The 11,027-nt window shown below is 33.0% G+C and overlaps 2 protein-coding genes across 2 annotated transcripts; both read right to left on the bottom strand.

Annotated features, from left to right (window-relative positions):
- Window positions 1-1,270: 1,270 nt before the first annotated feature.
- On the bottom strand, window positions 1,271-2,448 carry LOC114762851 (NAC domain-containing protein 90). The gene is made up of 3 exons (XM_028952447.1): window positions 2,295-2,448; window positions 1,909-2,204; window positions 1,271-1,800 (listed from the first exon to the last, which is right to left on the bottom strand). The coding sequence occupies exons 1-3, from the start codon at window positions 2,446-2,448 to the stop codon at window positions 1,540-1,542; spliced, it is 711 nt and encodes a 236-aa protein (XP_028808280.1). The 3' UTR covers window positions 1,271-1,539.
- Window positions 2,449-9,085: 6,637 nt separating this feature from the next.
- Window positions 9,086-10,616, bottom strand: LOC114762865 (uncharacterized). The gene is made up of 2 exons (XM_028952464.1): window positions 10,470-10,616; window positions 9,086-9,545 (listed from the first exon to the last, which is right to left on the bottom strand). Exons 1-2 carry the CDS (start codon window positions 10,597-10,599, stop codon window positions 9,175-9,177), a joined length of 501 nt encoding a protein of 166 aa, XP_028808297.1. The 5' UTR covers window positions 10,600-10,616; the 3' UTR covers window positions 9,086-9,174.
- Between the last annotated feature and the right edge of the window lie 411 nt (window positions 10,617-11,027).

Here is an 11,027-nt window from a genome sequence, read left to right as displayed (position 1 = left end):
TAGAGGTATTTATGTATTATGTATTTACTGTAAAAAAATTTAAACAGTAACCAAAAAAAAAGTATTCTTATATGTCATTATATGTCATGAGATTATGGTTCAAGAGAAAATAAATAAGTTGAGAGATTGTTTTAACAACCAATCGAGAGCGAAATTTAAATGTGATTTTCTAAAAGATAAAGGGACGACTTCAACCATTGAATATGACTCCAATTGTAGTAAATAAAAAATAAAAAATAAACACATCAAATATAATTCTTTTATTGTAAAGATAATGACTCCCTATGTTTTATTTGATTGTTTAAATTCTCATTTTGTTTAATTTCAAACAAATCGCAGAACTCGATCTGAAAGTTTAGTTCTAATGAAGGGGTCTCTTGTCTGGCTAATTTTTAAACCCAGCTTGTATTTGAAAGTTGGGTTCATTTGAAAAAGTCGCTGCATCCAGCGTTTGCAAATTTGGCCCAAAAGAAAAACATTTTGCAAAGATTTTCGGATAAAAATACGATACTCAAAATCTATTTGCTATTTGGTTGCAAGGGTTCAAGTATTCTTAAATCCTGACCGCTAGTCATACTCTATCATTCAATCAAGCGAGTTTTTACATTAAAAATTAGAGATAATATAATCTTTGATCTTTTAGGTTTGTTTTTATTTTGATTTCAGTTTCTCAAACTTCAAACCGTAAATTTTAGTCACTCAGAGGGTAAAATAACGTAGATTTTTATTAAATTATAAAACCTAATATTCTAAATAAAAATAAACTTAAGAGACCAAAAGCTATTATTTAAACTTAAAGAACTAATGTCAAAATAAGAACAAGCTTAAGAGCCTAATAATTATATTAAATAACTTTTATGTCAATTTAAACTTATTTTTGAGATAGATGTTCAAAAATTCTCGCAAATAATACATTTCATAGCATGATCCTAATCCCAAACTTGCTTTCGGGATGATCACCTGAGGGAGAACAGAGGAGGGGACATAAAGGCAGGGGCGTTGAAGAAAATTCATGTTCATGAACATCCACTCTTGTTCGATTTTTATGTTTATTTATTTTACACCAATTATGATCCTATATTGATGGGAAATTAGTCAAATATTCTTGTATAAAGTCCCGAATATATCTTTTTTTTATTTTGTCATGTTTCATGTTCTCCCAGCTGTCAACCATGATCTTGACACGTTTTAAAGACAACAAAGACACATTCAATTTCACTGGTGAACCGCGTTCCCACCAATACATAGGAAATGGATTTACAAACTGCTATACTAATCTTGAGATGGATTGAATTAATACAAAAAACATATTCGCGTAAAATATCTTTCACGTTAAAAAAAAAATAATCCTAATCGCACCTTCTGTAAACTAAATCAAATACCAGTACTGTGTTACAAATTAAACACCTATTTCGTCATTGAAACCATCATCAGCTTCGCCTAAGGTTAGAGTCCTGCACTGAATTAGAGCCAATTAAGTTGATCCCGTTTCCATGATTATCAGAGCCAGTTTTTTTTTTTTTTTCTGGGCTTTGATTATTAGAGCCAGTTAAGTTGTTCCCATTCCCATAGAGGCTCCGGTACAGTCTCATCATTGACATTCCGATTTGCACTGCTGGATCCTCCCGCTTCTGCATGGTCTGCTCCTGAGTTTGAAGTGTCGTCCGACGAGCCTGCTCTATCGACGTCCCTTCTTCCGCCAGAACCAGAAGCTCCCTCCGCCTCTAATGGCCGTCGATCAAATGCTCTGAAGCTCCCCGATATGACGTAAACTCGGCACAAGCTGAATTCGTGCCTCAACTGTAACAAACCCACATGAATCTTCCATAATGAGATATATGAAGAATGCTATAGAGTTACGCATATAATACAGAGGAACTGATGATGAATATATATATATGTACATACCGTGGGAATGGAGGCGGCGGATTGGTTAGAGCTGGATGGTTCAATGGCTCTATATTCATGCATCTTCCACTTGGTTTTCCTTCCCGTGGGAGCTTTTCCTCTGTAAAAGACCATCGTTTTCTTCACGCCGATCACTCTGTTATCGGAAGAGTAAACGTGACCAGGAGAACCGGTGGCTTTCCAGTACCCTGAAGCAGTGGTTCTGGTTGGCCTCCCTCCTCTGGCTTCTCTTTCCTGCCTCGGGGAGAAGAAGAACCACTGCTCTGTATCACCACGACACATCTCTCCTGCAAGCTCTGCACAAACACAAGTAAATGTGAGACAAGACATGACCGTGAGGGACAACCTTATACTAAATGACACAGAAGAGTGAATTGCGGTCGTACGTGGGAGGTTCCAAGGTTCGACGTCGTGGATTTGAACAACAGGAATGACTCTGTCCATGTCTGGTCTGAGACCTTCGAGCTTGTTGTGGAGGTAGAAGGAGACGAGCTCTTCTTCTGTAGGGTAGAAGCGAAAACCAGGGTAAGGCGCCTCCATTGGGTAACGTTAATAATGTTGAAGCTGTGTTTTGTGTAGATTTAGTTGAGATTTGCATGTTTAGGGATGAGATGATGTAGCAGCGTATTTATAATACGGCCACCAAAAACAAGCAGAGGTGGGACAGGGGATAGAGATTCAGCGTGTGAAGTGAGAAACTTTGGAGAGAGGGTGTTCGAGGTTGATGGGAGTAGAAACTTCCACGCGGTTGTGGGAGTGAGAATTTGTCTTTGTGCCCCGATAGGGTTTTCCCCTTCTCTGTGGCCCTATGCCTCTGTGCTATCCCATGAACCTTTTGAATCAGTCTTGTGTTTTTTGTCACTTTCTGGGCTGATGTGTCGGTTTGTTAATAGATGTCTAAGACTTTTTCCCCCTTTTCTCTGCACTTTTGGGCCATATGACATAGAGAAACGTTATTATAGGCGTGTTTAGAATAGTTTATAAATAATTTATTAATAATTTTTTAATAATAATTTACAGAATACGAGACAAATATATAAAAAAAGTTTTATTTTGATTTACATAAAATATGTTTATAAAAAAATTTTTAAACCCTCATAAACAGACCCTATATTAGAAGCCAGGTTATTATGACATACTACCTCCGTCATATAATATAAAACCTAATCTCTAGTATGAAAAGTTTGCAGCATAATTTACATTATGAACTAGTTCTTATATTTAGTAGTGAATGTAGTATTTGATAAAGATTCAATTTATAACCTGTAAAGCCGTGGATTTAGCTAAAAAAATCTGGATTCAAACCTTATTACCCTCATGAGAATTTTATCACCGAGTTATTTTCATGTGCATTGTATAAAAGATCTCTTCTTTGTTGGTGCGCTTCTCATTTTTTCCCTTGTATAGAGATAACATAAATCCAACTAAAAAGCATGTATATTTTTAGTCTTGCTTGTGTCTTGGGGAATAAAATCAAGACTGTATAAGCAGCCTTGTCTCACAAGGAAAAACTTGAAAATGGTTTCTTCAAGACTTCAGCAATCTGGGAACATGACATCATCAATTCATCAGTTTTGCCATCTGACCATGACATGACACTTCCCATATATGATTTTTTTTTCTTGGTGAGATATATGAGGTTAGTTTTGACCCGTTAAAACTTATTTGCTCTCCTTGCTTTTCTGGTTACAAAATTCAATTAAAAAAAGAGCTTGATGTACCTGAAAGGCGTTATTCTGAATGCTACACTCTAATCGCCAAGAAATATAAACAAAAATTATATTTACTCATTTAAGTATCACAGATAGAAAAAGCCATATTAAAAAAACTACTACCTCCTGTCCTTAAATAAGATCCTGTTTGACTTTTATTTTGGTTCTAAATATAAGATCCCAATTCACTTTGTCTCTCATATTTATATATTTTTTTCAAAGCAGCCCTTCAAATAATAATAGTTATAGTCAATACACTTGATTAGTAAGGAAATTTTAAGAAAGACAACACCTAATTATAACAAGTAACTAACTCAACTTACTTTCTTAATCTTCTCAAATTAGTCAACTAGCTCTTATAATTAGGATCAGAAGAAGTATCACTTACGCCCAACCCATCTAAAATATTTTTATAAATTTAAAAGCAGTATGACTTATTATGAATTTTATATTTTATACTGATGAGTTACATGTTTATTATTTTCTATGAAAGTAATTTTATATATGAATGTTTAAAATACGGCAAAATCATTTCAAGTTATACGCATAAGTCTACGAGTAAGCTAGTATCCGTGTTATTTACATTCAACACCTGATGTTATTTTATTTGTGTATCCAATACTCTTGATGTTATCTTCTAGTTATATCTAGTATCTTTAATCATATTTATGGTTTACGATGCTGAATCCCAGATGGATTATAAATAATATTTCCTTCAGTTCAAAATATAACATGAACTTTGTGAGAAAGATTTAGTTTTTTTTTTTTTATAAGATAACATTCATTTTTACGTAAGCATTCTCATTTTACCTTAACACATATTTCATTTTTTTATTCATTTATTATATCTTTTACTTATTTCTTCATTAATAAAGGCATATTTAGAGAAAAATACATGTCTTGTATATTTACGGTTTTAAATTGAATTTAACTAATTTCCTGATAAACGTAAATAGATAAAGTTTATTTTATATTTTAAACTGAAACGAGTACTATGACATTGAAATACTAATAAAAAATATTACCTCCGGTCCTTAATACAAGACCCTATTTGACTTTTATTTTGGTCTCAAATATAAGACTCCAATCTACTTTATCTCTCATATTTATACTTTTTTTTCCAAAATAGCCCTTCTAACAATGATAGTTCTAGTCAATACACTTGATTAGCAAGGATATTTTAGGAAAGACAATACCTATTTAAGACAAATAACTAACTTAACTTACTTATTTAATCTCCTCAGATTAGTCAACTGGCTTTTATAATTAAGACTGGAGGTAGTATAACATTAGGATAATGAATAGGCTATAAATAAAACTCGGATATTGGATGTAACTAAAAAAAAATATTAGGTGCTCCATATTACTTTGCCCTAAATTTAAAGGGGCGGGTTTTTTATTCAAGAAAAATAAACGCCGAGGGGGAGCCCGTATTGTTGAGAGGGTCATAGAGACTACCCGGATATTATAAGCAATGTAAACGGGACTTGGTCTTTGGGCATAACTTTGGGCCACAAAGGGCAATGTCAAAACATGTGCTTGGTCCCACCCACGTACAAGAACACGATCCTTTTATGGAAAGATCCATCTGACATTTGACATCTATGTATTTTATGGGACCTTGATTTTTTGGCTTCCCTTCTAAAATAATAATTCAAATAATTCTCAGATAATCCAGATACATTTTGTAAATCTTATATTAATTCGCCAAAAAGTCCAACAAAAGTCTCCTGCGTATGCTTTGCGTACTGAAGACTTCTGTACGCTACGTCATCCATTTTTGTCTCTACTTTAAGGACCGAATCAACTTGTTACACATGTAGTAAACGTAGTTTTTTATACAGACTGAGACCCTTTTTTTTTTTTTTTAAGTTTTGTATGCCGAAAATACAGACGGAGCCTATAATTCTATAATTACCCAAATTATAATGGCAAATGACACAATAATTAATGCTGTTAAAGATCAGCTAACATGATGTTTTTTTTTTAAAAAAAAAATCTATAATCCGGTTGCCAAATGCATAAGTCTCTATCAAATCAGGGTTAACTCAGCGCATTGAAATCCATTTAATTTTTCCAAGTATCTTTAAATTAAAAGTGATCGTCTCGTATCAAATCAATTCCACGTAATTTTAATTAATTATCAATAGCAAATAGATAAACGAATACGGCGGTGGTGGAGATGCCAGTTAAGGAAGTGATGAGTAATGTAATGAATCAGCGAAAAAATATATATGGAGGGGTGAAATGAATTGAGGAATGAGGGAAGGATTAAGATTACTATATTGGAGATGGGAGCAGGGGTAAATATTAGAGAAAATCACTGCATAATCAATGAATGATAAGTTTTACTGCCCCCAATTCTTATTTATAGTATATAAATAAGATCTTATAAATAAAATTATATAAAAAATAATAACAAATTGGGTGACGGTGCATTATTTTTAAAAAAAAAAATCTGACAGTAATTTCACGTATTCTGGGGGAAGGAAAGGTTCAATGCGGGAGAAAAGGACAACAGCGAAACGTGTGGCCATTATTCGCTGCCTTTCTCTGCTCACCAAACCAAACTACGCTATCGCTTTCCTTCGTCTTTCCGCGTACATCTTGCCATTCGGGCTTATCTGAGGGGCCCACCTCGGTCCCACCACTTTTTCTTTTGGATTTTAACGGAATATTCTTCCTTATCAGCTACGAGTGGGCCTATGACCCGGTAAATTCTCTACGTGGTCATCTGTTCCACTTATTTAAATACTCTTCTAATTTTATTTATATCCTATTTATAAGGTATTTAAAGAATTTTTTATATAAATATATAATTTTATATTTTATTTATTATTATATCGGTTTTGTTTATATAAAATATAATATGTATTAAATAGGAAAAAGTTGAAAAGCTGTTAAATTTTAAATAAAAACTAATGAAATTTAAGATTTTTCGCGATTTGTATGAAACATCAAACATATTAAAAATGATTTATAAATAGGACAAAATGAGTAATAATTAATTTTATTCATTTAAAACTCAAAAAGGCACAATATTTCAATGATAAATCTTACTATTTAAATATATACATTCAGACCCTAAAACAGGTCATGTCGTATGTAATTAATTCTATCAAGTCCACTTACCTATTTTGTATTTATATATTTTAAAAATCTTCACATTATTCATTTTTTACAAAAACCTAAAGTATACATTTGATCTTTTAACTTCTTATAAGGTTTTAATTTAGTCTCTTAACTTTAAAAATCATAGAATTGATCCTTTAGTCCTAAAATCATTAGATTTCAGTGATGATTTTTTGTAACAATTATATATGTTTTGAAAATTAAACTTAATATGTTAGCATTTGAGAATATTTTATCAACATTTAAGATCTTAAGGTCATCATTTTCTAAAAAAAAAATAGGATTAAAGGATTAAAAATATACTTTTTAAAATTAAGAACCAGATTAAAACTTTGTACAATGTTAAAAGACCAAATATATACTTTAGCCTTTAAAAAAAAACAATTAATAAAGAAGATGAACGAGGATCATAGTTTTGAGTTTATTTTATCGACTCTCACTCCATTGCATAAACGCTTTATTTTATCATGTCCCGCACAAAATTTCTTGAAATTGAAATGTGGTCGAGATATTCTTAAGGACAATATTGATTTATGAGTTATGTATTTGTCAGGTCTGTATTTCACATTTGTGATTCATAGGCAGGCATATCTACATGTAGATACACAAACCCCGGGCGCCTTCTTTGATTTAAATGAATGTCTTAGTTCAGACTTTCAGACCAGGCAAAGGGGTGGGAAAAAGGCACTTCGATTGCGACTTTATCTTCTGGGTAAAATTTGGACTGTGAGGTTTAAGAGGCCTTTAGCTTGGTTTGGGGGAGGACTATTACAGTCGACACTTCCGGTCAAGTTGGTTCCTTATTTCTATGAGCAACCCTCCAACCTTAGTTTCACTGATCGGTTCTTTTTGCATACCTGTGTCCTTACAACTTCAACGAGTTTTGCCTTTGTATATTTAATTAGGTCACTTTCAATTTGTTTAAAAAAACATTAAATCTGGTTAACTCTGTTTAAAAATTTAACAAACTTTAAACTTTGCTCTTATTATTAAATATACATATTTTTAAAATTAAATTATACATAAACATTTAATGACAGGTAAAGTAACAAGTTATAAAAAAAATTAATGACATGTCTTATAATCAGAATAAAAAATTCCGTCCCCCCCTGTAAATAGGATAAAAGTGGTATGTGTAGCTGAGTAAACACCGACTTACATAGATATGAACAATTTAATATGTCTGGATAATTTTGTTTTATTAATTTTGCACAATCATGCATCTTAAATAATCAATCATTTTAATAATGTGTTATGAGGTGTCTAAAATCTTCCCAACCGCACAACTGACTCCCAAATCCAAGGACTCCATGTTTTTATTAATCCAGTTTTCCTTTGAAAAATCAAATTTAGGGCCCGACACGTACGTACACACACACACACATATATGAGCTACATATACATTATATGTTCACATTTAACTAATTACCACCAAACTAAACCTACACATCATGTTATATTATTCCAAGGAACGTGAATCACACAAATATAAGTAACATGAGATGCGGGTCACATTATATTATTCCAAGGCACGCGACTAGTTAATTAAGCAGTGAAATTCTACTTTGGCGAGCTCCATGATGATGAAGATCAGCACAGCCATGAACATAGCCGACAACTTTGACTGAGTCAGACTATAAACACACACACACACGCACAATCAAGATTAAAACAAAAAAGGTACTCAATAATATTAAGAGATTGAGTAATATTTTAAGAAATTTTACGAGATTGCTAGTTCCAGCTTTGCGGCCGGTATTGGCCAACATGTTTCTATAGACAACACGTCTTGTTTATAATTAATGTTACTGTCCTTTCTGTTTTCCCCCATATTGTTCGATGAGTGGTAATTTCCATCATCAATGCCGGCCAGGTCCTAGGACCCATCGTTGTACTTCTCTAATCTCTTTGCCGGAGGTTAAGATCGACCTGCATGCCTGACGCAGTGAAACCATTAACATATATATAGTAGTTCTGGTTCTTAATATAAGAGTTTGTTTGATTTTTATTTTGGTCTTAAATATATAACCTCAATCTATTTTATTTCTCATATTTATCGATTTTGTTTCAAAATAGTCATTGTAGTAATGGTAGTTTTAATCAATATGTTTGGTTAGTAAATATATCTTAGGAAAGATAACACATTTTTATTACAAATAACTAACTTAACTAATTTTTTAATCCACTTAAATTATTTAACTAGCTTTTGTATTAAAGACATAAGGCTATATAATCTTTTTAATTTGAACTAGAAGTATTGGAGAAGATAAAGCGCACAAGAGAGTATTAAATAACGAAGCCGACAGCTTCATCATATAAACAATACAACGTATAAAATCGCACGTTCTGTAGTGCGAGTACATAACCATAAACACATATATAATAACCACACATTTGTTATAATATAATGATGAGACAATGACTAAGGGATTCCAATGATGGGGAAGAAAGGGACGTAGTAGCTAGAAGGTGCGAAGCCCCACTCCGGAGGAAGAGGAAGATCGAAGGTTTCTGACGCACCAAACTGCTTCGCGGCCTCACAGAGTGAGTTCTTAGGGCAAGATGTAAGGAAGCCAAGGGGCGTGGAAATGGTATAGGTGTTGGGCTCTGTGCCCTTCACGACTGGGGACACTTTGTCTTTCTCTGAAGCATAGAGCTGACTGGGTCCTCCAAGCAGTTCTGCTACGCAGTTTTTGGGGTCTCTTGGAAGGTCCGCTTTGAAGGAGCCATCGTCTTTTGTGGTTGCCACTGCCACTTTTCTCACATTCTCGCACTTCACTGAGACCTTGATCTCTGTCACCATTGTATTATTCAACCAAGAAACATAACTCATCATTGTTTTCAATTCAGAAGCTTGAAGCTTCTCTGCGCAAGTTGGGTTGAATTTTTTTAATACAGAAAAAGATCGTGCTATGGGCAGATCGTATTATATATTCCGATACTACTTCGGTCCTTAATAGAAGACTTAATTAACTAATTTGAATAGATTCAAAATTTTAATTAAATAAGTTAATATGATAAGTTTTTTTTCTAAAATACCCTAAATATCTTTCTTAATTCCTTCTAGCTCTCTCCTACTTGATTATTTTTTATGGAATATCAATGGGGTTATTTTTGGAAAAAAATTGATAAACATGTAAAATAGGTCTTATATATAAGATCAACATCAACTCCAAAATTAACTTCTATATTAAGGATCTGATAAGTGAAATCTCTACAAAAAAAAAAATGAAATTGTGTTTGTTATAATAATATTATGGTCCCTAGCATTACGGGGGTTTTCCAGCAAAAGCCAGAAATAATACTTATTCTAATTAACTAATTAAGAATCTTTTTTATGACATTATAATACTTTAACATACCTAATACTTAACATACCTTCACACGTGAAAGTCTTGTGTGAAATATAGACGAAGTAACTGATTTTTATTTTACATGGGTTAAACTCGCGAAGATTATAAGAAATTCTACTTCTACGTATACCAATATTGAAAAAAAAATGTGTTAATCAAACTAAAATAAGTGAATAAGATAATTTATTGATTTCAATAATACCATGCATATTGAACGAGTACGTTAACCAGCTCATTCCGTTTTTAGCATAGAAATTTAAATCTCACCTAATGTTACAGAGGATATATATGCAGAGACACACATGCAACAATATATATGAACGAATAATGAAGGTTGAGGGTTAGATTAAGGGGAAGAAATTACGAGAGAGATATTGGTTGGGAATGGTACAATCAAAGCAAGAGACTTTGGCGCTGAGCAGTTGGGATGCAGAAGCTTCAGCAAATGCAAAGAGAAGAAGCGTGATGATGAGACGAGACCGATGAAACGCCATGAATGAACAGAGAGAGTACTGTGTAGCACGTAATAAAAAGTGATTTGATAGAGAAGACAAGAAGGGGAGGTTATAAATAGATATATGTGAGGGCATATGCATTAAATGGAACAGTCCTTGAGCCCACATTAGTGGTTGCTAACTTGCTATCTATACTTATTGCGCTCACACACACACACACACACTCACTTCATTTCACTTCCCTTATCGTCTGGTAATTCATCCATTTTTTCTTTTCATATCAATTCATCATTAAATAACATTATTCACTCACTCTTAGGTTCCCTTCTGTGCATATATATTCTTCAACTTTTATCCATGTTAGGCGCTCCAAAAGCTGGATCGACCGCCATAAATCGACACACTCACATGTTTACTTATAAATATTTTCTATTTATAATATAATCCGCACTAAGTTTAGTTTATTT

This window comes from Neltuma alba, unplaced genomic scaffold (genome assembly GCF_004799145.2).
Source record: "Neltuma alba isolate B1F8T4 unplaced genomic scaffold, ASM479914v2 tig00011243_pilon, whole genome shotgun sequence".
Classification (NCBI taxonomy): Eukaryota; Viridiplantae; Streptophyta; class Magnoliopsida; order Fabales; family Fabaceae; genus Neltuma; species Neltuma alba.
The sequence above is the reverse complement of the archived record's forward strand: the minus strand, read 5'-3'. Positions and strand labels throughout refer to the sequence as shown.

Coding starts and splice junctions, on each gene's coding strand:
- LOC114762851 (XM_028952447.1), bottom strand. CDS start 2,448: ATGGAGGCGCCTTACCCTGGTTTTCGCTTCTACCCTACAGAAGAAGAG. Junction 2,205..2,294: donor CGAACCTTGGAACCTCCCAC/GTACGACCGCAA, acceptor GTGTTTGTGCAG/AGCTTGCAGGAGAGATGTGT. Junction 1,801..1,908: donor CCGCCGCCTCCATTCCCACG/GTATGTACATAT, acceptor GGTTTGTTACAG/TTGAGGCACGAATTCAGCTT.
- LOC114762865 (XM_028952464.1), bottom strand. CDS start 10,599: ATGGCGTTTCATCGGTCTCGTCTCATCATCACGCTTCTTCTCTTTGCA. Junction 9,546..10,469: donor TCCCAACCAATATCTCTCTC/GTAATTTCTTCC, acceptor CAATGGTGACAG/AGATCAAGGTCTCAGTGAAG.